This window comes from Oryx dammah, unplaced genomic scaffold (genome assembly GCF_014754425.2).
Source record: "Oryx dammah isolate SB20612 unplaced genomic scaffold, SCBI_Odam_1.1 HiC_scaffold_24, whole genome shotgun sequence".
In the NCBI taxonomy this organism is placed as follows: Eukaryota; Metazoa; Chordata; class Mammalia; order Artiodactyla; family Bovidae; genus Oryx; species Oryx dammah.
Window position 1 is genome coordinate 1,746,693 of NW_024070208.1, and position 27,220 is coordinate 1,773,912.

The 27,220-nt window shown below is 36.2% G+C and overlaps 1 protein-coding gene across 2 annotated transcripts in view; it reads right to left on the reverse strand.

The window, feature by feature from the left end:
* Positions 1-27,220, reverse strand: part of TDRD3 (tudor domain containing 3) — a 229,796-nt gene that overhangs the window by 42,062 nt on the left and 160,514 nt on the right. For both annotated transcript variants that reach the window (XM_040267150.1, XM_040267151.1), the window contains exons 11-12: positions 16,631-17,481; positions 6,722-6,847 (exon numbers count right to left, since the gene is read on the reverse strand). In XM_040267150.1, coding sequence (XP_040123084.1) covers positions 6,722-6,847; positions 16,631-17,481 — 977 coding nt within the window. The remainder of the gene's footprint in view (positions 1-6,721; positions 6,848-16,630; positions 17,482-27,220) is intronic.

Here is a 27,220-nt window from a genome sequence, read left to right on the forward strand (position 1 = left end):
TGACAATCCTAGCCCCCTTAGGCTGTAGATTACCTCCAGGATGCCTCCTTAAGATTACTTTGAAGAAAAATCAAAATTATGCATTATTTAGCATAAATCTAAAGCATCTTAAATTTACTTCTCCATTGACCAGTGCCACACTTCCATACTTTAAGTTGCTATTAATAAAGGGGAGACTTAGAAGATAAAAGATTAACATATCTTCTGATACTATTCATGTATACAAAAAATTGCTGTAGATTTTTCAATTGTGCTAACTTGATTCTTAATATTTAAATAATATACGGTTTAAAGTGTTTTATGAATTATAATTGAAATTAGAAACAAAAAAGCACATCTTAGGCAACCCCCTACCATGTTATTTTACTTTGTTATTTTTACCTTCAGTAAAAAGGAACATGAAATAATTACATGACATACTTTCATTGCTTAATAAAGGAAAACTCAGATCACCAGAAACTTTTTAAAGATGCTTTTATATAGCATCTCTAGTCTTTTGAATAGATTATAATATATTAAATTAAATTATTAGATAGCAAAATTCAAGTGGTACCTTACTACTTGTTCTTCAAATAGCATACTATTTTCTGAGTAGTAATTAAAGTGGTGAAATAAAGTATCTCTTGAATAATGTAGCCCAGTCAAAACTAGATTCTGAAGATTTTCATAATAATCTCTTACGTTTCATAATAATCTTAAATTCACAAACTGAATTTGGGATTCAGGACATAGACATCAATGTATATGTAAGTTGATATATCATGTATATGATATATCAATGTATATATTGATATATCAATGTATATGGCATGCATTCATGAATGAATCATCTCTCTCTCTATGCAGAAGCTTTCATATCTCCAGTAAAGTCCTTTTGTATGATCCACAATCTCCTGCAGGAACTGTGAAAAGTTGAATGGCAGATTAAGAAATAAATAAAGCATATCTAATACAACCAAATTTTATTAAAACTGAGCTAAAAGACATTGCATGGAAATGCCCAAGTTCTATCACCTATAATCTGAAAATTATGTTCTTAAATGCAGCTAAGACAACTACACTCTTTTTGATTTACTCTGTGTTTATATTGCAAATGAGAAAGAGCACTGCTTACATGGAAATTTTTGAAAGGGAAGCATCCCAAAAATATGTACAGTGCAAGAAAATGTATTACAGTATTTCACTGACTTTACTCAAATTATGCAGAAATTTAAGTATGGTAAATTAAACCCATTAATTTATTTAAGAATTTATTAGCAGAAATGAGAAATCTTCTGGACTATGATCAAATATGTGCCTGTACTTTTTACTGGATACTAACTGGCAGAATCTCACTGTTACATAATTTTAATTTCTCTTTGAAGTTATTGGTTTCTATAACAATTATCCCCTTTTTAATATTTATTATGATCTTTTGATATCAAATACACACGAGATATAGCCTAACTTTATCCTTATATCTTTAAAATTTCTAACATGACCTTGTTATAATACATTTAAGATTCATTTTTAATTCATTAATTTGCATATCACAATTCTCTATCTCCTTTCTCATTAAATAGGTTAGGAATGGGGGGGTTATTATGTTTCTCTTTCGTATTTCTATTAGTGGTAGAATACTTCATGGCTTTTTATGAACATTATTTGAATTTGGAAAGGTAATTTTCAAATTTGCCTCCCAGGGTGACATTATAATATAAACTTTGCACAAAGTTACTTCAAAAGTAAAAGTTGAGATTAATAGTTCTTTTTGTAATGTATGCTAAAATTAAAAAATATATATAATTATTTTAAAAAGAAATCCAAACCTACCTAAAAGGAAATTTACTTTTTAAATAGATAAAATCAATAAGAAATTTTAAACACATAAAATTCATTAAATCACACTTTCTTCTTCCATAATTTATCTTCAAATAAGGAGAAATAAAATATAGACCTTAAACATTATTAAAATTAAAACATCAATAAACAAGATTTTTCCCCACTTATATCTTCTTTTAAAGCTTCAAGAGGTAAATGAAGACTCTCACAAGATATTTAAGTTTGTTTCACACAACTGGAAATATAACTTTCACTAACTTTGTGTAGTATACAGGACTTCTGTGTGTTCTGAGTACTAACATATACCCCTCACCCAGAACAATACCTAGCACCTAAATAGACAGATAAGCAGTATTTATAGAATAAAACTAATCTATACAATAAATTTTATAGTTGGAAGAATGGCTGAACAAAGATCTTTTCCCTATAGTATAACACTATGAAACTTCAAAAAGTTTAGAAATCAGTATGTTGTAAAATATTTCTTGGGATATAAAAGTCTCAGTGGCATACAAGTCATAAATATTCCGGGAAAATCAGGACTTGACACTATCTTTCCAGATTTAGATAAGTAACTCAGAAAGAACAACACTCCAACCACATTTGTCTGAGCAGCAGCTCCAGGGTATTTTAAAGAGTAATTCCAAGTGGCCTGTGGCATCTTTTTACTGTTTTCCTGATATTAGTTTTAGAGTTAAAAGGAGTAAATTTGGAAATAGCTGCACAAAACATAAATAGGTTTCCTTTGCCCCTAATGTTTCACACACAGTGGTCAAGAAAATAAAACAGAATTATGGTTTTCGCCCTATACAGTTTTACAAATAATATGAGATTGCAAATGATTCACTTACTTTGGTAAAATAAAAAAAATCCTGCAACATACAAAGAACATTAAAAATTATAGGATTTATCCAGTTAAGAATGAGCTGTGAATCTCACATTATGTTGATAGTTTAATTGAGCTAGAAGAAAAAAATCAAGGAAGAAAGAACAAAAAGTTCAGTAGATCAGTTTGGAGGAAACAAAGTATTTAATCATAATCAGAATGTATACTTTCATCACCTAATATATCATCACTGTGTATGCTCTGAAAATATACAAATAGATGGGGAAACTAGAAATTTGTCTACAGACAGATTTAAGGCAAATAGCTCTTAAACTTCATGAAGAAAAAAATTAACACTTAAACTATTAATTTGATTTTTATCTTAATTTTCCACATAAGAGACTATTAACTTAGTCATTGAGTCTCTTAATATTTCATGCTTTTATTTAATAATTCATCCTTACACCTTTAAGACAATACAGACAACTGATTCCTATAAAGATTTTTGGTGTATATGCAGACTTCTCGGTTGTATTATTTTTCCTGCAAACTACTAAAAAAAATCTCAATGAATGCTCATTGCTGTATTTAGGAAGACAAGAGATTTTCCAAAATCTTACGGCAATGACAAACATAAACCTTAATTAAACATATGAAATCATTTCACAATTAAAAACAGTAATGTACATATGTAGCACAAGAGTTAAAAAAATTAAAAACTACACAATCCACAGTGAGAGTAAATAACTCTGCTAAGGCTTCTATCAGCCTCACCTTACCTCTGTAGCCCTTTAATGTTTCTAGCATGACACGAAGTAGAGTTACCTTCTTATTGGTATAGTGAATGTTTTACTTTGATTAACTTATAATTTGTTATAATTCCAAAGTTACAAAAAGAAAAAGTGCTCACAGACCCCAATATTAGTCCTCTCAGAGTATAACGGGACAATACACTAATTCTGTGTTAAATGTACTGACAGTCACACTGATTGTTTTTCTTCAGAGGCTTTTTACGTATATGGACACATACTTTTTTTTTTTTAATGAGATGAGTGAAAATATGTTAAGGTGTGCCTTCTATTCAAAAAGGAGCTGCATCTACAACTAAGTCAATTATTCACATAGATGAGGAAGAAAGGATGATCTTATTCTCAATAATACTGTTCATGATCCAAAAATATGTTATATTAATTTATGCAAAAGCATAAAACATCAACAATCACTTGATTATTTGTATTAGGAAAAAAGAAATACCAGTCTCCAAAATATTTAATAATACTATCCTGCCTCTTCCTGCAAAATATTTCATGGATCTTATTGGGAAGAACCCCTGGAGGAGGGCATGGCAACTCACTCCGGTATTCTTGCCTGGAGAATTGTATGGATAGAGGATCCTGGCAGGCTATTAGTCCATGGGGTTGCAAAGACCTGGACATGACTGAAGTGACTTAGCACAGCATGAAAGGTTTTTAAGTTAACTGCAGAAAAAAGTAAATAGGTTAAAAAAATAGCACAGTAAAGCCTAGATGAGGTATGGAGAACATAAAAGTACTGCCATGGTTCAGAATCACTACATGGGCTATCATATGTGATACATTTATTGTTCAGCCAAGTTTACAATGGCCTAAAATCAATAAAGCAATGAGGACTATTAAAGAGGAAAAAGGAAATGTCACTGACTTAGGAAGAAAAAGATCCTTTGGCACCAAACACCTCTGAGTAGAAGAGCTACAATGAAGAATAAAAAAGGTGCTCAACAGCTATGTCTACTCTGGAACAGAAAAAGGAAGTAGACAGGAAACAAAGTAAGGAAACTTAAATTTTTTTTAGGGAGAAAAGAATAAAATTAACCTCTTACTAAATCTCCTAAAAAAACACTAAATGTAAAACTTTTATTTTGACTCTGTAGTGGCTAAAATGGGAATCACATGATGAATAGCAAACCTGGGCTCACCTTCTAGAAATACAGACTCAATAAATTTATAATTGCATTAAGATGTGAGCATTGACTTTAAAAAAAAAAAGAGAATAAAAATAGCCATCATGTGGGAATCAAAAGGGCAAAAGATATAGTTATACCAAGTTTCTCCAAGAAAAGATATAAATTAGACAGTAATGGTATTTCAGTCTCTTAGGGAAAAAGCAGCTAAACTTTAGAAAATGAGAATGAGAGAAAGGATCTCTTACTTAATTATACAGTATAAGATATGAATGTTATATTTTAAAATATGAAACAATAAGCTACCTAGAAAATTATCAATTTTCTGGAATAAAACGGTCAAGAAAAAATATCCATGGGCCCAAATATGATTACTGCTACTAGTTTTGTTGTTGTTTTATTTATCTTCCTTTTTTGGGGGGGGGGGGGGGGGTGAAGTGGGCAATGACCCTGAGGTGATGACAGGAAAATCTAGAAGGATCAAAACTAAATCAAAAGAAGTTCATAAGAAAACAAGTATGCTTCAATGATGAAGGCTATTGTCTAAATGATATAATTTTCTAGTATATCCTTATATTTTAGGGAAACAGCAACAAATTAGGTTTCTAGTAATAAGTAGAAATATCAATAACCTCAGATATGCAGATGACACCACCCTTATGGCAGAAAGTGAAGAGGAACTAAAAAGCCTCTTGATGAAAGTGAAAGAGGAGAGTGAAAAAGTTGGCTTAAAGCTCAACATTCAGAAAACAAAAGATCATGGCATCTGGTCTCATCACTTCATGGGAATAGATGGGGAAACAGGGGTAACAGTGTCAGACTTTATGCTTTTGGGCTCCAAAATCACAGCAGATCATGAATGTAGCCATGAAATTAAAAGACGCTTACTCCTTGGAAGGAAAGTTATGACCAACCTAGACAGTGTATTCAAAAGCAGAGACATTACTTCGCCAACAAAGGTCCATCTAGTCAAGGCTATGGTTTTTCCAGTGGTCATGTATGGATGTGAGAGTTGGACTATAAAGAAAGCTGACCACCGAAGAATTGATACTTTTGAACTGTGGTGTTGGAGAAGACTCTTGAGAGTCCCTTGGACTGCAAGGAGATCCAACCAGTCCATTCTACAGGAGACCAGCCCTTGGTGTTCATTGGAAGGACTGATGCTAAAGCTGAAACTCTAGTACTTTGGCCACCTCATGCGAAGAGTTGACTCATTGGAAAAGACTCTGATGCTGGGAGGGATTGGGGGCAGGAGGAGAAGGGGACGACAGAGGATGAGATAGCTGGATGGCATCACCAACTTGATGGACATGAGTTTGAGTGAACTCCGGGAGTTGGTGATGGACAGGGAGGCCAGGCGTGCTGTGATTCATGGTGTCACAAAGAGTCGGACATGACTGAGCGACTGAACTGAACTGAACCCACAAATTAGAGACAGAAATTTGTAAAAAAAATCTGTATAAAACAAATTCTAATATGCTTTGTCCTCTTGTTTTTGCCTAAATATAGTTGAGACTCTATGTAAAGTTACATAAATCTTGTATACAATGGACTCCAGGAGGTCAATACTATCTAAATTATATCAACAAAACTGTCAGTTTTGACATAACATTTGGCAACAAAATTAAATATTATTCAACAAAGATATTTAAATTTAATCTGTGCATGTACATATATATGTGTAGTAAATGCATATGAATTCATATATAATTTAAAGTGTTTTTCTTAATTTTACATTTAACTAAAATAATAAAGATTATACATGTATCCAGAAGAGATTTAAATTTGACAAAGGCTGGACATAATTTGGTCAAATTTAAATAGTAACAAGCTGGGAAAGAATAAAATATGCATAAAGACTCATAAAAACACATACACATTTTTGGCAAACATAACTAAGGGCACTTATCGCCAAACATAATATAACAAAGCATTATATAAGAGAAGCAATTGCAATGCACTCATTTTTACTGTAGCTTAAGGTAATTATTAATTAAAACCTTACTTTAGGAGTAGCCAGTTTTAAACAAAACATTTTTCCACTGGAAAATTTAGTATTGCTATGACTAATCTTTCAGAGCTATTTATTTCCTTCAAAACAGCTTATGTCTTTGTATATAATTTGGATCACATACCCATGCCTCTGACTGAATGGGCCTCATGTTGCTTAGTAGCACCTCTTCATAGTTTCCATAATCAGTGAATTTAACAACTGCTGTCATACCTGAAGAATGAAGAGCTTCAACTTCTGCTCGGTAAAACTGAGGAGACAAAAAGGAGTTTTAAACAGGACGATCAACATTGTCTAGATAAGGTGATGCATGATGGAAATATAAATACTCGAAATGTTACAATGTTAGTATTTTTTGAAAGTTCATTTTTAAATCAATTGTATTGCGATATCATTGTATTAGCTTTAAATGGAAAACATAATAATCTGATATATGTATATATTGTGAAATGACCACCACAATAAGTCTAGTTAGTGTCCATCACCACAAATGGTTATATTTTTTTCCTTAGGATGAAAACTTTAAAGATATAAATCTCTTAGCTAAGATATAAATTCTCTTAGCAACTTTGAAATATATAATATTTAAAAAAATAATTTTTAAGATAATGCATTTTTAATTTATTCTAATTGGAGGATAATTATGTTACAATATTGTTACGGTTTTTGCCATACATCAACATGAATCAGCCACAGGGGCACATGTGTCTCCCCATCTGAACCCCCCTTCCCACTTTCCTCCCCACCCCATCCCTTAAGTTGTCCCAGAGCACGGGCTTTGAGCCCTGCTTCATGCATCGAACTTGCACTGGTTATCTATTTTACATATGGTAATAAACACGCTTCAGTGTCATTCTCTCAAATCATCCCACCCTCACTTTCTCCCACAGAGTCCAAAATTTACTTTTGGATAATCATAAATTGGCTAAGAAAGAGAGAGATTCTTTTATCTGTGTGAGTTCTGACATACACTGAGCAGTAGTAAGATTTCAGAACCAAGAGGATCAGTAGAGAATATTCACATACTAATCGGTGCAAAAAGAACTAGTGTTCTTCAACGTCTCCTTGTTAGCCACTGAAGCCCTTTGACATTAGTAAAACAGTTCTTATGTACTAATTAGAGTGTATAAGTATGAAGTAATTTATTTAAAAAACAGAAATACATGTCAAAGAAAAATCCTCAAAGGCTCATTGTCATTGCTATAGTCATACAGGCAGCTGTGGCGAAGCAGAGTTCCCAGGCAGGAAGTAAGCACACTACTTATATCTAGGATTTATAGGATTTAAGACACTGTAAGACCAAACCCTTTTATTTCTTCAGTTTATCCAGTATTACTTGGCTCTGGGAACCAATGCACAAAGTCACCAGGAACTGAATTCACATAACAACTTCAATTTTTAATTTATCTGTTAAGGCAACTTGGAGTAGATCACCTGATTGGAGTATTCCCTTCACTATAGATCAACCCATTTAGGACTCAAATTATAGGTCTGAATGTTGCTTAATGAACATGAAATAGCAACAAAAAACTCTTAAAATTCTTATTTACTCTCAAGGAAAGTTTTTTTTCAAACAAGGGAGTTGGACGCTCTTGTAACAGTCTACTCTGACAGTGACTCAGTGTAACAGGACCCCACGAGACCTTCCCGGGACAGACGCTCCTTCTCCCCCAGGTCCTCCATCTGCTGCTTGTCTACAGAAAAGCTTAACCAAGGAATAAATGTAATCAGAGAAGTGAAAAAACGTGGAAACAAAGGAAAACAGTCAAGCAAGACAAAATAATGGTTTAGCCATTAAGCAAAGTTAAGGACCTTCAGTTTCTCCTCAAGAGCTACAGATACATATTCTGAGTTAAATCCTTTGACTGTTTTGCAGATACCGAAACCCCCACTAGACAGAAGAAGTTAACCACATGATGACCAGACTGTAGTTATGACATAAGCTCTTCCATCTTACACAATTTAAAGAACTGGCCTCAAGGAAATGGGAACAATACTTGTAATTAAAACAACTATATGATGCTGATCAGACCACTACACGACCAATTTCAAGATGATTTTTGTAGCTGTTCTGCATGTAGCCCCCCTCCACCAACCCTTCCCTCTACCTGTACCTCCCTAAATATCTCCTTTAAAAGCTCTTTCCCCTGATTAGCAAAAGGGAGCTGGTTAGGGGAGCTAGTTTTTGGGCCATGAGTCCATCTTCTTCCCAGAACGGCACCAGTTTTCTCAACAAAGCCGTCTTCCCTTTTACCCAACACCTGCTTCTCAAAAATTGCCTTTCAAGCAGCAAGTAGCCAAGCCTGAGTTCAATAACCTTCATGGGTTCACCGGAATCAAAAAATGCTAAAGGCAACAAAAATTCTTATTCTTGATAACCTTCGAAATTAGCAGTTACTGTGGGTATACCAAGAAAGAATCTGCTTTTATTAGTATGCGTGTGTGTTTGCCAAGTCACCTCAGTTGTGTCAGACTCTTTGTGATCCTATGGACTGCAGCCTGCCACACTCCTCTATTCACGGGATTCCCCAGGTGAGAATAATGGAGTAGATTGCCATACCCTCCTCCAAGGGATCTTCCTGACCCAGGGATCTAACCTGCGTCCTTTACGCTTCCTGCATTGGCAGGCAGGTTCTTTACGACTAGCACCATCTGGGAAGCCCAACTAACTAGTATATGCCATACTATAAAAGTTACTAAATTAATCCATGGTATTTCTTTTCCAGATCAGGATGCAAGAAGATTATAGATACCATGTCAGAATTTTTCCTTATCTCAGAGATCTAGTTATATATCCACATCTCTCCTTTCCTCCTTTATTTCTTAGCCTTACACTTCCATGTTCTGTAAAGTGCTGTATTTCATGAATACTTCAACTGAAAGCTTTTTAGACAGTTATGTCAGTTAAGTTCAACAGTGACAAACAATCATAATATATAACCTAGAAAAACAACCTGACATCCTTTTAGGAACTTACTAAAGATAACCTATGTAAAAAATGACTTCTACATAACATGGAAAGTAAAGGTGTAGTGATATGGCATTTGATATGGCTAGGAGTACAGGAAAAGCTTCCTGGGGCAAATGACAATGGGTATAATCTTCAAGGATGAAGAGTATTTAGCCAAGCTAAGAACTGAGAAAGGTGTTCCAGTAAAAGTTACAGAAACAAAACATGAAGAGTATGAAGTGAAGTGAAGTGAAGTGAAGTCACGCAGTCCTGTCCGACTCTTTGCAACCCCATGGGCTGTAGCCCACCAGGCTCCTCAGTCCATGGGATTTTCCAGGCATGAATACTGGAGTGGGTTGCCATTTCCTTCTCCAGGAGATCTTCCGGACCCAGGGATTGAACCTGGGACTCCTGCATTGTAGGCAGCCGCTTTACCATCTGAGTATAAAGAAAGTGAAGTCGCTCAGTCATGTCTGACTCTTCGCAACCCCATGGACTGTAGCCTAACATGCTCCTCTGTTCATGGGACTTTCCAGGCAAGAGTACTGGAGTGGGTTGCCATTTCCTTCTCCAACCGTCTGAGTATAGGATATAACAAATAGTTTTAAATTAATTATGGCATGATGTAAGAAGGGTTGCCAATAAGACAAGATAGTAAGGGTCAGTAGATAGAGGCTCTATAGGCATGCTAGACTACAAGTGAAATATTTTAACTAGGAAGAATGACAAGATCACAGTGACAGCAGTTTCAGTGACATTTTTAAGAGGAATAAGACTTAAGGCAAGGAGACCACTTTAAAGGTCTATCCCAGTTGATAGGGCTGAAAGAGCTGAACTAGTCATGGCAGATGTACAGGGAGGAGGAGGATTGTTCCAAATGCTCAGTCTTTCTATGAAAGTAAAGCTTGAGAGAAGGCGAGATATCATGAGGAATGTTTTAAATGATACTGATTGCTTCCAAAACATCACTTATAACACAACCAAGATTAAGGTTTCTTAATGACAGTTATAGATAATGCTTTTCTTAAGCCTTTACCCTAGTCTCTGGCTAGAAAATTGGCAAGTTGCCTGTTCTTGATAAGACACTGAAAAGTTATCTCTTAAATTAGGTGGTTTTATAAGATAACTAATGCCATCTCTTTCACAGAGTATTATTTATCTTATTTGCTTAATGGTGTATCTATACAGAGCCTACAATCCTTCACTCTAAACTGAAAAACATCCACATAAAATCAAAGTAGCCCCCTTAGGAGATCATTCAATTATTCCAACAATCCTCTAAAAGCTCAAAATATTTGGGGAGATATTAGGCACCACCTTTCAGAAGCTATATGAGATTACTTAAGAGTATATTCAGTAGAGACAATATATGAATTTAGTATTATTGATTTTCTGAGAAAATTACAGTTGAAAGTAAAGCTTTAATAACAATCTGATCAGGTACTTGAAGATACTCAGTTCATAGCACAGGCAAAACTATCTGATGTATCCCAAGCACCTAACATATAGCAGCTACTCAATTATGGTTTGTTGACTACTCAATATTTGTTGAAGAACTTGTCTAAGTTTAAATATCTTAGGACTGTCATTATTCTCTGTTGCTTTGTTTCTGGTCATTCATATTCTCTATATATTTTTAACATGCCTCATAATTTTTTTAGGATGCCAGACATTATATCAATAGGTGAAATACCATGAAGAGGTTCTAAAAAATATTACTTTTCCCTCAAAGAGGATTATATTCTGCGAAGCTGGCAGACAGAGTACAAGTAGATACCCTTGATGATTTGCAGGGATGATTTTAGGCTTTCTACTGGCTTGCTTGTATTTTGCACTTAGTACAAGGACACAATCCGTACAGGATTTCAGTGGAAAGCTTGTGTCTTCTTATCAAGTCTTTCAAACATTATTGGACTTGAACTCAAATTATTCACTTCCTCTGTTTGTCAGGGTCACCAGTTCCACATTGTTCAATGCAAAAAATAATTTTTGCCACCTTCATCTTTACCATTCACAGAAGCATCTTATAGAAGTGACAAAAAGACAAAGACAAAGTCAAAGTTGCTCAGTCATGTCCAACTCTGTGACCTCACGGACTATACATATACATGTAGTTCATGGAATTCTGTAGGCCAGAATACTGGAGTGGGGAACATTTCCCTTCTCCAGAGGATCTTCCCAACCCAGGGTCGAACCCAGGTCTCCTGCATTGCAGGCAGGTTCTTTACCAGTTGAGCCACAAGGGAAGCCCAAGAATACTGGAGTGGGTAGTCTATCCCTTCTCCAGCACATCTTCCTGACCCAGAAATCCAACTGGAGTCACCTGCATCGCAGGTGGATTCTTTACCAACTGAGATATCAGGGAAGTCCCCTACAAAAGAGAACCCTCAAAGGTAGACAATGTTAGCTCTATAAACTAACTCTAATTTTCAACTACTTCTTGGCTCTACCTTAATGGAGAAATGCCAAAGCATAAGTAATTCCCGCACTAGCCAAATCAAATAGTTCTTGTGTTTAGTAAAGTGAGTGGTCTCAGCTGCAAGAGTAAGAGTCCAGATCGTGATGAACACCTGCACTTGCTTTCCAAGTCTCCATAAGAGCCAAGGAGTAGCCATGTAAAACAGTTCCAACCAATGAGATTATCTGTTGGTATTTCTGGGAAGGCTTTTACTTTTCTTGAAAAAAATAAAAGACACAGTTAGTGCAGTCTCTTCTTCTCCTTTCAGCCTTGAATAAAAACTTAACAGCAGACAAGCTGCTACTAGCCACATTCACACAAAAACCTTAAAAGACTATGCCATCTAGTTGTACCTGGACCCCTTCTTGCTGCTATCATTAGGTAACACCTAACACCCTGTTCGTTTCCAAGGCAAACCAATATCACAGTAATCCAAGCCTATGACCCAACCAGCAATGCTGAAGAAGCTGAATCGTTCTATGAAGACCTACAAGACCTTTCAGATCTAACACCCAAAAAAGATGTCCTTTTCATTATAGGGGACTGGAATGCAAAAGTAGGAAGTCAAGAGTAACAGGCAAATCTGGCCATGGAGTACAGAATGAAGCAGAGCAAAGGCTAATAAGAGTTTTTCCAAGAGAACACACTGGTCATAACAAACACTCTCTTCCAACAACACAAGAGAAGACTCTACATGTGGAAATCACCAGATGGTCAACACCGAAATCAGATTGATTATATTCTTTGTAGCCAAAAAAGGAGAAGTTCTATACAGTCAGTAAAAACAAGACCAGGAGCTGACTGTGGCTCAGATCATGAACTCCTTATTGCCAAACTGAGACTTAAATTGAAGAAAAGGGGGAAAACCATTAGACCATTCAGGTATGACCTAAATCAAACTCCTTATGATTATACAGTGGAAATGAGAAATAGATTTAAGGGACTACATCTGATAGAAGGAGTGCCTGATGAACTATGGATGGAGGTTCGTGACATTGTACAGGAGACAAGGATCAAGACCATCCCCATGGAAAAGAAATGCAAACAAGCAAAATGGCTGTTTGGGGAGGCCTTACAATAGCTGTGAAAAGAAGAGAAGTGAAAAGCAAAGGAGAAAAGGAAAGATATAAGCGTCTGAATGCAGAGTTTCAAAGAATAGCAAGGAGAGATAAGAAAGCCTTCCTCAGCGATCAATGCAAAGAAATAGAGGAAAACAACAGAATGGAAAAGACTAGAGATCTCTTCAAGAAAATTAGAGATACCAAGGGCACACTTCATGCAAAGATGGGCTTGATAAAGGACAGAAATGGTATGGACTTAACAGAAGCATTAAGATGAGGTGGCAAGAATACACAGAAGAACTGTACAAAAAACAGCTTCACGACCAAGATAATCATGATGGTGTAATCATTCACCTAGAGCCAAACATCCTGGAATGTGAAGTCAAGTAGGCCTTAGAAAGCATCACTACAAACAAAGCTAACGGAGGTGATGGAATTCCAGTTGAGCTATTTCAAATCCTGAAAGACGATGGTGTGAAAGTGCTGCACTCGATATGCCAGCAAATTTGGAAAATTCAGCAGTGGCCACAGGACTGGAAAAGGTCAGTTTTCATTCCAATCCCAATGAAAGGCAATGCCAAAGAATGCTCAAACTACCGCACAATTGCACTCATCTCACATGTTAATAAAGTTATCCTCAAAATTCTCCAAGCCAGGCTTCAGCACTACGTGAACCGTGAACATCCAGATGTTCAAGCTGGTTTTAGAAAAGGCAAAGGAACCAGAGATCAAATTGCCAACATCCGCTGGATCATGAAAAGAGCAAGAGAGTTCCAGAAAAACATCTATTTCTGCTTTATTGACTATGCCAAAGCCTTTGACTGCGTGGATCACAATAAACTGTGGAAAATTCTGAAAGAGAAGGGAATATCAGGCCACCTGACCTGCCTCTTGAGAAACCTGTATCAGGTCAAGAATCAACATTTAGAACTAGACATGGAACAACAGACTAGTTCCAAATAGGAAAAGGAGTACATCAAGGCTGTATACTGTCACCCTGCTTATTTAACTTATATGCAGAGGACATCATGAGAAACGAACGCTGGGCTGGAAGAAGCACAACCTGGAATCAAGATTGCTGGGAGAAATATCGATAACCTCAGATATGCAGATGACACCACCCTTATGGCAGAAAGTGAACAGGAACTAAAAAGCCTCTTGATGAAAGTGAAAGAGGAGAGTGAAAAAGTTGGCTTAAAGCTCAACATTCAGAAAAGGAAGATCATGGCATCTGGTCCCATTAGTTCATGGGAAATAGATGGGGAAACAGTGGAAACAGTGGCAGACTTTATGTTTTGGGGCTTCAATATCACTGCAGATGGTGACTGCAGCCATGAAATTAAAAGACGCTTACTCCTTGGAAGGAAAGTTATGAACAACCTAGATAGCATATTGAAAAGCAGAGATTATTACTTTGCCAACAAAGGTGCATCAAGGCAAGGCTATGGTTTTTCCTATGGTCATGTATGGATGTGAGAGTTGGACTGTGAAGAAAGCTGAGCACCGAAGAATTGATGCTTTTGAACTGTGGTGTTGGAGAAGACTCTTGAGAGTCCCTTGGACTGCAAGGAGATACAACCAGTCCATTCTGAAGGAGATCAGCCCTGGGTGTTCTTTGGAAGGAATGATGCTAAAGCTGAAACTCCAGTATTTTGGGCACCACATGCGAAGAACTGACTCATTGGAAAAGACCCTGATCCGGGAGGGATTGGGGGCAGGAGGAGAAGGGGACGACAGAGGATGAGATGGCTGGATGGCATCACTGACTCGATGGACATGAGTGTGAGTGAACTCCGGGAGGTGGTGATGGACAGGGAGGCTGGCATGCTGCGATTCATGGTGTCGCGAAGAGTCGAACACAACTGAGCGACTGAACTGTACTGAACTGAGAACCCTGTTTATTCCTCATCATTCATTGAACACAATGGGGCCTGTTTCCTGATCCCAAGCCATATAGCATCTCTTAAAACATCCTACCACACTTCCTAGCCTAAATTTCATTCCCTGAAATCTTCAGGTAACATTATCTCCACTATTCCTTCCAGTCACACATATGGGCACAGCCATTTCAACTGAAAGTACTCTATACATAAAATATTTGTTACAAACATATTTTTTACTTGATCTTCACATTCACCTAGGTCCTTCACAATAGTTTTCCTAGTACGACTACCTCTGGTTTTTATTACCTTGCTAATATCTCCAGCTGACTCATTGGAAGAGTCCCTGATGCTGGGAAAGATTGAGCGCAGAAAGATAAGAGGCTTTCAGAGGACGAGATGGCTGGATGGCATCACCAATGCAATGGACATGAAGTGGGGCAAACTTCAGGAGATGGTGTGGGACAGGGGGCCTGGAGGGCTACAGTCCATGGGGTCGCAAAGAGTGGGACATGACTGGGCGACTGAACAAGAACAACAACGATATCTCCAGTGCCCTAACCACTCAAGTTTTTTTCCTATGCAAGTGCCTCCTGGAGAATGAACTAGTTAATGAAGTTAAAAAATAATTATGAAATTCCTACACTGTGAGAGGAACAGGGCAATAGAGAAAAACTAGAGAGATATGGTCCTGTCTTCAAGGGACTTAAAATCATGGCAGGGGAAACAGTTATCAATATAGGAACCAAAACCAAAAATACTTACAAACTGTGATAAGCTTTAGAAAGTGAACAAGGCACTGATTGAGAAAGACAATAATGTAGAAGGGAGGAGGGTGCAGAGAAAGGCTTCCTCTAGGAAGTCTCTGAGCCAAGTCTTCAAGGATCAGAAGAGCAGTTAGTGGAGGAGCATGCTGGGCAGAAATGGAGACACGAACAAAGTCCCTCCTGTCTGAGGGTCCCTCTGGCCTCTTCCTTTCCTGTTCTCACTGTGTCGGTCTTCTTCCCTTTGTCAGGCTCTTTTACCTGATTCACTGTATTCCTTCTCAATCTCATCTTGTGTCTTTCCATTTCCATTTTTTCCCCCTCTTTTCCTTTTAGCCAGTATATAATGTAGAACACAAGGCTGTTTAAAGTATTGGTTTAATAACTCTTAAATTATTTATTATTAGCTAAATAATTAACTTTCCTCCTCATAATATTTTTAAAGTAGGCTAATTATGTATATTATCTTTAAATTAAATGACAACTTAACTGTGTGCCATTCAACTGATTTGCTTCCTTATGAATCAGTACAATTTTATTAGAAAGAAAAGCAAATATTAAGTAAAATAAATAAAATAATTTATTTATTAAGTAAAATAAATAAAAGTAAATATTAAGCTCAGTAAATGATAACTAAAGTAACTTGTCAACCTCATTTATTCACTTTTACAATACTTTTCTGATATGCAAGTGGAAATCAAACCTAACAACCAAGTATTATGGGACTCCTAAGCATCCATAAAAAATATTAAATATTTTGCTCTTCCTTTGATAAGTTACATATGCATACATCTATTCAAAGACTATAAACAAGTACAACCAGAGACTGAAACCCTGTCCCAAAGCAATGGCTTTCTATGGTCTCACTAGACTGTTACATTCAGTAATATTAGTATTTAATAACTTTACAGCATGCATACCTTGTTGTCTTCCCAATAAAGTGCTAAACATTCATCTCCAGATTTCCACAGTTTTGCATACTCCATAGGAATAGATGATTCTAGTACTTTTTCGGGTTTAATTGGCCCAGATCTTCTTTTGGGACCACTACTGTAAAATATTTTATCATCATAGGATGAAGCCGTGAGGGGTCCTGCTGGCTTAATAGGTCCCACTCGCCTTCCCTTCAGTGGCATTTCTGTCTCTCCATTTGGAACACCAATGAAACTATTTGTTCGGGCAGGATTCTGGTGTTCAGTATTTATATTAAAATGTTTTTCAATTTTTACACCACTAAAAGCTTCATTATTTATTGTTCGTGGCTTCCTGTCATAAAAATGATCCGAATTTGCTGTTTGGTTTTCTCTTTTCCCACGTTTGTGATTATTATAATCTATGGATTCTTGAGGAAAAGGATTTTCTTTTGCCTCTGCATAGGATGGACCTTTTCCTGATCGGCTTTGCATAGAGTTATCCCTTTTTGTAAATACGGTATCACTGTGTGGGGAACTTAAAAGGTAAGAAGTATCTTTAGTTCTATCGTATCTAGAATATGATCTATCACATTTGATTCTCTCTTCAGCCCATACTTCAGATCCTGAAGAAGTACTTGGTCTTTCAGAACCTCTGTTTCTAGGTAATCCACTGCCTTCTAACACTGCCTTTGAATTTTGGGTGTCTCTTTGAAAACGAGGAGGTTTTTCATTTCTTGGCTGTCTGGTATCATTTCGAGGAAGATATCGTGGTTGATTATTATCTTTTACTCCATTTTGCTCAGTATTTGACATTCTGTTTTGTCCTTGATGAAGCTGCTGCGGCTGTGATTTAGGTTCTGAAAAGTAAAAGTAATCATATGCATATTAAAATGAAGACTGCATTAATACTTAATTATCAAACTACTCTTTTAACATCTTCCCACCTCATTATCTTAATCTCTCTTTGCTTGGTTAGACTCTTATGTTTCTAATGTACAGTTTGCCTGGTTAGCCACATTAGTGAAGTAAAGCAATGATATGAACCATGAAAAAATTGTGGATAATTCAAAAGCAAGTTGTCTTTGTTACTGAATATTTGCACTGTTATGGCTATCTATACATGCTGCTCTGGTAATTCATTTCCCAAGACTGGTGAAACAGAACTACAAACTTAAACCACAGAAGCTGCTATGAAACTGTGCAAGTATACCTCTAGCTCAGTTCTTTTCTGAGTCCCCACCTCATTTAAAATGTATCATTCACTGTCAGTCAAGTTCTAGTCTTAGCAAAAAAAAAAAAAAAAAATTATCAGTTCTTTCTGGATCTGGAATTGCTAAGTGTTTGGATTACAATTAGATATCTATTTATAAACCTTCCCTGGTGAAGGACAGGGAAGCCTGGCGTGCTGCAGTCCATGTGATGCAAAGAGGCCGACACAACTGAGTGACTGAATAATAACATAAACCTATCAAAGAACAGGTACTACTTGGAAATACAGGGGGAAAAGTGTCAAAATCTGATTAAGCAAAATAGCGCAGAAAATGTCCAGCCAGAAATCAAATCAGTAACATGGCATATATACATATACCTCACAGATAATCTGATGGTTATATTTCACATAATGATCTTTATTCTCCTTCGATTTGTTCTGTGTCACTTACTCTTTCTTCCTCCACTGTTTCTCATAGCATGTCTATAACAAAATTACAATCAAGTTGACTGATCCTGGTGCACACATCTTGTTTCTCTTGCCAAACACTATACTCAGTATGAACATTAGGATTATTCTTACATTTTACCAAGGTCACAATACTTCTTAATGGGGATACTACTCAATTCCGGGTGAGAATGCTTCCTGTATTTGCAAGTAAATTAACTTCTTTGACCTCTAGCTACTAAATGCCAAAGCATTCTCCCTTAGCACTCCTAGTCACTGTGACTACCTAAATTGTCTCCATACATTTCCAAAGACCCACCGGAGGAGAAAAGGTACCAAGTAAAATGTTCAGATCAGCAGAAATAAAGAGAAGATCTTTAAAAAGGTCCCAAGCGACGAAGCAACTCAAGACTAAAGATCAAGGCTTAAAATGAAAAGAAACTTCTCAGCAGAGCCACTGGAAGCTAGAAAGTTATCTAATAGACTTTTAAATCTCTCTGAAATTAAAGGAAAATTATTTTCTAAGTACAATTCTACATTTACCCTAACCACCCACTGATCGTGACAAAGAACAAAGATTTTTCAAATATCAAATATGCAAGATCTCAAATACTAGCCAAGACCATCAACAGAGATACTTTTACAAAATCACTTTTTCCCAAGATCTGCTTTACCAATCGGAGAAGGCACTGGCACCCCACTCCAGTACTCTTGCCTGGAAAATCCCAAGAGCAGAGGAGCCTGGTAGGCTGCAGTCCATGGGGTCGCAAAGAGTTGGACACGACTGAGTGACTTCACTTTCACGTTTCACTTTCATGCATTGGAGAAGGACATGGCAACCCACTCCAGTGTTCTTGCCTGGAGAATCTCAGGGATGGAGGAGCCTGGTAGGCTACAGTCTATGGGGCCACACAGAGTCGAACACAACTGAAGCAATTTAGCAGCCGCAGCAGCAGCTTTACCAATATAACACACAAAAAAATAATATCTTATTTTAGATCACTGTAGTCAATATTAATTTTTTTTTCTTTAGAAAGAAGAAAAGTAGACAGAAATGAGCATTTTCAGCAGTAAGCATGTTTTGGCACTTGTTAATATAGGCAGCACCCGCCTCTTGCTGACTATCTGCTATGTGTTAGGTACTCCATACTAGCCCTTTATAGACATGATCTATAGTCCCTACAGCTGCCTTAACATACAGGTGTTATAAGGTTTATTTAATAGAAAGATGTAATATATGGTGAATTGAAGAAATTTTTTTAGTTTCCAAAGTAAGTCAAATATGAAGGTATCTGCTAACAACAAATTCTGAATAGATATTTGGGAAGTGACCTAAAGTAGCTCAGTCAAGTCTGACTCTTCGAGACCCCATGGACTGTAGCCTACCAAGCTCCTCCGTCCATGGGATTTCCCATGCAAAAATCCTGGAGTGGGTTTCCATTTCCTTCTCCAGGAGATATTCCTGACCCAGGGATCAAACCCAGGTCTCCCACACTGTAGGCAGATGCTTTACAGTCTGGTCCACCAAGGATATTTAAGATATTGGTGAAGTTAAAGCTTTTTAGATCTCCTGTGTTTAGGGATCAATTTTCAAAATTATTCCAGGTAGGGATGCCAAAATCTATGATGATCAGGAAGTACAAACAACTTAAGTCATCCTGAGAATAACTAAGTATCCTGAACCTCAAATGGCAGTCTGAATACGCATACAGGATGAAGGTTTCAATTAGCCTTGGTAGGTATGGGAGAATTTGATTACAGCTCTTCTAAAAGAAGAAAACAGGTAAAGATCTACTTAACTGATGATGTACATTACAGAATAAAACAGTAATTTTACTATTAATAAATATACTTCATTCCCATTATTATGCTGAGACAATACAGTGAGAGAAGAATCTATAAAGAAAACTGATTTCAAAATAAGAACTACTCTTTAAAAAGTAAACTCAATGAGGCAGAAGATAAAATTGTGCTTTTAAAAGAACGCAGTTTTCATATTCATACAAAATAAAACAACAGTAAGCCAAGGAAGGTCCTTAAAGGTTTCATCACTCCTGTACTTCCTTAAACATTTTATCTTAGACACTTAAGTAATGAAGTCAGAAGTAAATATTTTGAAACTTAACTAACCTATTAAATAAATAATAGAATATACTAAATCACTAAATTGTGGAAAGACAATTTTAAATATAAAAATAGCCCAGAAGTCAAATAGAAAGCATCTTAATTCAGCAGTTGGAAACTAGTTGCTCTCTGTTGCTCTTCAATGAGGAGGCAATGATGATTTCAAATCACCAAAATAGTAACTGATAACACAGGCCAGGTCTACAGTCACTAACTGAAAATACACTGAGACCCTTTTCTGTACAGGAAGGAGAATAAAACGCTTTGCTTTTTTTCTTCTTTTTTTAAATGAACCAAAAGGGAAAGGTGAAAGAAAAGCATAAATAGAAATCAGTAGTAATATATATTGAATACAGGAGAAAAAATGGAAAAAGAAAATTAGCAAACAAATGACAAAAATTCATCACAAAATAGATAAAATTATAAAAACATCTAAAAGATCAAAGTGATAAAAATTTATATGATAAAATTAATCAGAAATACAAGAGTTTCATTTGACTTGTAATAAAATGTTCCTCTTAAATCAGCTCATGAGTTTAAAAATGCAAGTTCACAAAATAATTGATTACAATGTTTTACAGGCCCATATTCTGAAATGCATGGATCATTAAGAGTGAATTTATTAATTGTCATAACTTATTTGGGTCTGTACATTAGAATGTGCTTTATAATTAAATTATTAAATTTAATTAAAATATTAATTAAATTAAAATTAAATTAGAATTTTAATTAAAATATTAAGACTTCTTTGCAGAGTATTCATTCTCCAGTTGCAGCTGTACCTGCTTTTTATAGTAGAAAAACAGGTACATTTTGTTTCCCAAGATGAGCCTTCATTTTATTCTGAGACACCTACTTAAAGAAATGGCTTAATTAATATTTCACTATGTACCTGACTCTACTTAAAAGGTCTTTTAACTATACTACTTCATATAATTCTCCCAGCTACCTTGAAAGGCAATATTATTATCCCCATTTTATAAATGAATTAACAAAAAGCTGAGTTAACAACTAGAAAACAGAAGCACCAGAGCTGAACTCAAGTCTAACTGATGAAAAAGACCATAATTTTCTCCCTATGCAAGCTGCCTGCCTGGAGAAACAGAGTATAATAAAACATGTGTTAGCTACAATTTCATCACCTACATCTGTTCATTCCTGGTATGATACAGAAGTCACAAAAGTTCTTTCACAATCTCTGATGAACTAAAAATATAAATTTGGATACTAGGAATGCCAAAATTCTGAACTGAAACTAATAACCTCTTTCCATTAATGCAAAACAAAAGGAATACCTATTTATCAGCTAGATATTATTTTTAAAATGTCACAGTACCATGGTAAAACAGATTACCAACTAACGTATATATTAATTCAAGTAGAATAGTTGAAATTACTGCTGAGTAATATTTCAATATCAATAACCTCAGATATGCAGATGACACCACCCTTATGGCAGAAAGTGAAGAGGAACTCAAAAGCCTCTTGATGAAAGTAAAAGTAGAGAGTGAAAAAGTTGGCTTAAAGCTCAACATTCAGAAAACTAAGATCATGGCATCTGGTCCCATCACTTGACGGGAAATAGACGGAGAAACAGTGGAAACAGTGTCAGACTTTATTTTTGGGGGCTCCAAAATCACTGCAGATGGTGACTGCAGCCATGAAATTAAAAGACGCTTACTCCTTGGAAGAAAAGTTATGACCAACCTAGATAGCATATTCAAAAGCAGAGACATTACTTTGCCAAGAAAGGTCCATCTAGTCAAGGCTATGGTTTTTCCAGTGGTCATGTATGGATGTGAGAGTTGGACTGTGAAGAAAGCAGAGAGCCGAAGAATTGATGCTTTTGAACTGTGGTGTTGGAGAAGACTCTTGAGAGTCCCTTGGACTGCAAGGAGATCCAACCAGTCCATTCTGAAGGAGACCAGCCCTGGGATTTCTTTGGAAGGAATGATGCTAAAGCTGAAACTCCAGTACTTTGGCCACCTCATGTGAAGAGTTGACTCACTGGAAAAGACCCTGATTCTGAGAGGGATTGGAGGCAGGAGGAAAAGACGACGACAGAGGATGAGATGGCTGATGGCATCACTGACTCGATGGACGTGAGTCTGAGTGAACTCTGGGAGTTGGTGATGGACAGGGAGGCCTGGCGTGCTGCGATTCATGGGGTTGCAGAGTCGGACACAACTGAGCGACTGAACTGAACTGAACTGAATCTTTCAGCAAATAAAGCAAAATAAAAAGAAATCATCAAAGATATTTGTTACAAAAAGATGGTATTGACTGATCAGTACATGAATTCACATTAAAACAGAAGCATAACACTTCCTAATATTTCTATGTCTATATATAGACCAAATTTGGAGAAGGAAATGGCAACCCACTCCAGGGTTCTTGCCTGGAGAATCCCAGAGATGGGGAAGCCTGGTGGGCTGCCATCTGTGGGGTCGCACAGGGTCGGACACAACTGAAGCGACTTAGCAGCAGCAGCAGCATACGGACCAAATTACATTTTTTTCACATCAAAAATTTCAACTAATTTTCCCAATTATACAAATAACAGCCTTTGTGTTAAATATCTTTACATATTTTTATCTAAATATCTTTAGATATTCTAAATATCTAAAATATCTTTAGATATTCTAAATATCTAAAATATCTTTAGATATTCTAAATATCTAAAATATCTTTAGATATTCTGTAATGATGACAAAACTCTCTGGCTATAAAAGCTTATCTATCAGCTCAAAATTTATATGCTTTTGTTCCTCTTGTAAAAAATTACTTCCTCTATAAATTTATTCTGTATGAATCCTGACTTCGATAACAAAGGTTAAAATAAAGAACTATATCTCATTCTTAGCAGGTACATATAAACACAAGTGGTTATTAAATGATACTGTTCTCCATATAGTAAAAAATAAAATGTAGTCTTTTAAAAATATTATGTGATAGGAAGAGATATTGCTCATCACTCCAAGCTTAAAGTATAACTTTTTCATGCTATATTAAATGTTCTTTTTTACCTCATTCTTCAAAATAATCATTTTAATATCCATAGATCATTTATTTATAGGACATCCTTTAGTTTTATTCTAACCCCACTACTTCGCTGACACTGTTTTTGCCAAGATCTCCAATCAGTGAGTGTTGGAGCCAGTCTGAATGTTGCATAAAAACTATTAAATTTCCAGAAAATCTGCCATCTGGTTGCAAACTGAAATTGACTTGAAAGTAGCTACTGATAATTTGAAATTAGCCATAGTGGTATATTTATACCACAGAAATCAGGAGAAGTTAAAAAGCAGAGCATCACTCCCTTGCCTCCCACCTCTTCCCCAGGGTCAGCCGTTAAACATTCACCAGCACACGCACTATTAATGCCGTGTAAATCAATGGACACTTCACATCCTTCTCTCTGTTTCTACTCCTCCTGCTTTTTTGGCAGCTGTTTTCTCAGCTTCTTTCATTGGCTCTTCCATCTCCAACTGATCTCTAACTTCAATTGCCTGTTTAGTATACCTCCTTGATTTTTAAAAAACTTAACATAAAATGTATTTCAAATTTATGGTAAGCCAATTTTCACCAACTTTCTATATATTATCTTTAAAATTTTTCACTGAAGTTACCCCTAAATCCATATGTAAATTTCTATATACTATTAATTATTAAATTCAAATAAATACTAACTTTACTTTAATAAGCAAGATATTACCTGTGCAGCACTGTGGAATATTTTCACTTCCCACCTGGCATTTATCTAACACCTTAAACTTCCTGGTTTCCTGCCCTGACAAAAGGATAATGTCAGATGCTATGCTGTCAGAATGCTTGCAAATCTAGGGACCATAATGTCAGATAACAACAGAGACCAGAGCATTTCAAAGAACTCCAACCAATGACCAGGATTTTTGTTTCAGTTATTGGTTCTAGCTTTAATTTCCAATCAACTGTTGACTGTCACTTGTTTAAAATGCAGTAACAAATGCTGAGGCGTTGACAAACTGCTAAAACACCTTCTGAATAAAACTTATCTGTAGTTATATGAGATCAGACACAAGAACTACAGACTACAGGATCACAGGTATAGAGTATTCACTGTTAAGGTAAGTCCACACGACAAAATTAGAAACAATTAATTCAAGTTAACGGTAAAGCACTATCAGAAAAAGTCAAGGACTGGGAAAGTCATACTGGTGGCTAGGGTCAGAGAGAAAGTGAAAAGTAGTGTGTGGAAAATGACACATTTTGCTAACAGCTTATGACTATTCACATAGCAACCCTTCATTCCTGGGTTCCAAGGAAGCATTCCACCATCAATTTTAATCAATCAATTGCACAGGGAAATGAGGAGGAATGTTGTTTGATGTAATTAGATGTAAACATACAAATATGGGCAATTGTTTCTTGAGGAAATTCTGTACAAGAACATCCAGCCTAACACAAATATATTCTCTCTCTTCATGATCTAGTTTCCTGACTTTCCAACTATTACCATTCTATCACATTTCCTTCCTGTATCCCTACTTTTAAGTCATCAAAATTCAAGCTATAAATGTATTAAGTCAAACTATTTAAACTGACTTGAAACTTGATTAAATGAAAATAAAACAAAAAGACACCTACCAACCATTAGAAGACTGAAACTCCATGTGCATTTACCATCATCCATTAATACTATATCTAATTATTTACATTTGAATATTATGTAGAATTTGAAATTATGTATTACATTAACCAAGATAAATGCTAAGATAAATTCTCACAAAATCCACAGAAAATAAAGAACTGGAACTGCACAAAAACAGTATATGTATTATAGTCTGAATTTTATTCTGTCAGTAAGAAGACTCAATGGAGTATTTTAAGCAAGAGGGTAATGGGATCAAATTTGTGTTCTGAAAGATCACTGTTTGCTATATGGAAGGTGAGATGATAAAGTTCTGCAAAGAGTCAGTGGAGAACAGAAGAGGGCCCAAAGTAGGATAAGGGAGGAGAGAGGAGACAGTGAATGGAGGATGCTGTCGCTACTACTATTCATCAAAATGATGATAATGTGATGACAGAAAACAACACAATTCTGTAAAGCAATTAGTCTTCATTTAAAAAATTAATAAATTTAACAAATGCTGATAATGCTGGTGGCAGTGGTAGTGGTGTGGCACAGCGACCATTATGTGGAGGCCTGTGTGTGCCAAACACCCTGCTCAGCGCCTGGCAGGCACAATCTAACCTGACATTCCCAGTCGCTGCAAACTGAGGTGGTGCTACTGTTTTCCCATTTCCCAATAAAGAAATAAAGAGTTGAGAGATTATATAACTTGCCCAAAGACATACAACTAGCAAATACAAGAGCTGTCAGTTAAGCTAGTGGTAGAATCAGTTGTATATATTTGCCACAGCATCTTTTCAACTCTCTTATTTTGGTAACAGAACTCTGCTTTGAATGATAGGAACTACTGCCTCCTTTTATATATAATCCAGAACCAATTAAGACGTCTTAGCTCTCCTAAGGTGGTGGCAGATACAGACATTAGAAGACAGCAGGTCTTTTTCTGCCAGATCTTCCAGGTGTAAGGACCATTTGATTGTTTCCGAGAAATATTTTTTAATTACCTTTTCATATTATAAATGGAGATTTGACACCAACAACTGTAGTGCTCTTTTATCCAAGTCTCTGTACTCCTGTTCCAGCCGCTTCATACACACCAATGCCAAAATCACCAGTGGAACTCAGCTGAGCTTGGTGAATCAATAATTATATGATGAAAGCTATTTATCTTTTTACAAAAATAAAAAACATATGCTTGCAAAATTAACATGAGCTTTTTAACCTGTGTATCTATACATGTCATTATGCCCTCTTATTCACCCTTATATATGTTGGCCATAGGCTATACTTGGTGTTTTGTGGGCCAGTCTTTGCTACCACATGACATAGTCTGTCAACACAAAATTCAAAGACATGGAAAGACTTTCTAGTTATATGAGCCAATATATTACCTTTTTACTTATTTGGATTTCTGTGGCTCACAGCTTAAAGCAAACTAGCTTAGAAATTGTTTAGTCGCTAAGTCGTGTCCGACACTTTTGCGACCCCACAGACTGTAGGACCATACCTGCCAGGCTTTCTCTGTCCATGGAATTTTCCAGGCAAGAATACTGGAGTGGGCTGCCATTTCCTTCTCCAGTGGTTCTTCCTGACCCAGGGATCAAACCCACGTCTCCTGCATTGACAGGTGGATTCTTTACCAATGAGCCACCTAGGAAGCCCCAACTTAGAAATTAGTGCCAGGAAAAAGAGTGATACAAGTGACAGAACCTAAAATGTAAAACTTGTTTAGCAAAGAAAGGGTACAGGGTAGTGAAAGTCGTTGCATCCCCTAAAAGAAGTTGGCACTCACTCCTCAGTGAATGGCTAAACTACAGTCTATTGTCTTGGAACTGGAGCACCTAACTAATGAGGCCAATGATTTAGAGAACTTGGTATGAAAATGCCAGGGTGATGAAAGGTGTGGGTTACTTCTTACTGCCTTCAGTAACTCTTATAAGAAAGTAACAAGGCGGCAAGCTTGAAAGTAGAAAGGCAAGCTTGAAAGTAGATGCAACTAGCTATGAGGTATTCTTCTCAAATTATACCAGTAAGCCTAAAGGACTGAGACGCAGACAATCATGCTTCTTTACAAAAAATATGGAGAAACACAAATAAAACCTGTAACACATATTTAACTTGCAAAATAAGCTACATAAACAAGGAAACAGAGGAGTAAAAATTTAAGAAAGTTACCCTGTCGACTTTTCTCACAATGTCCCTT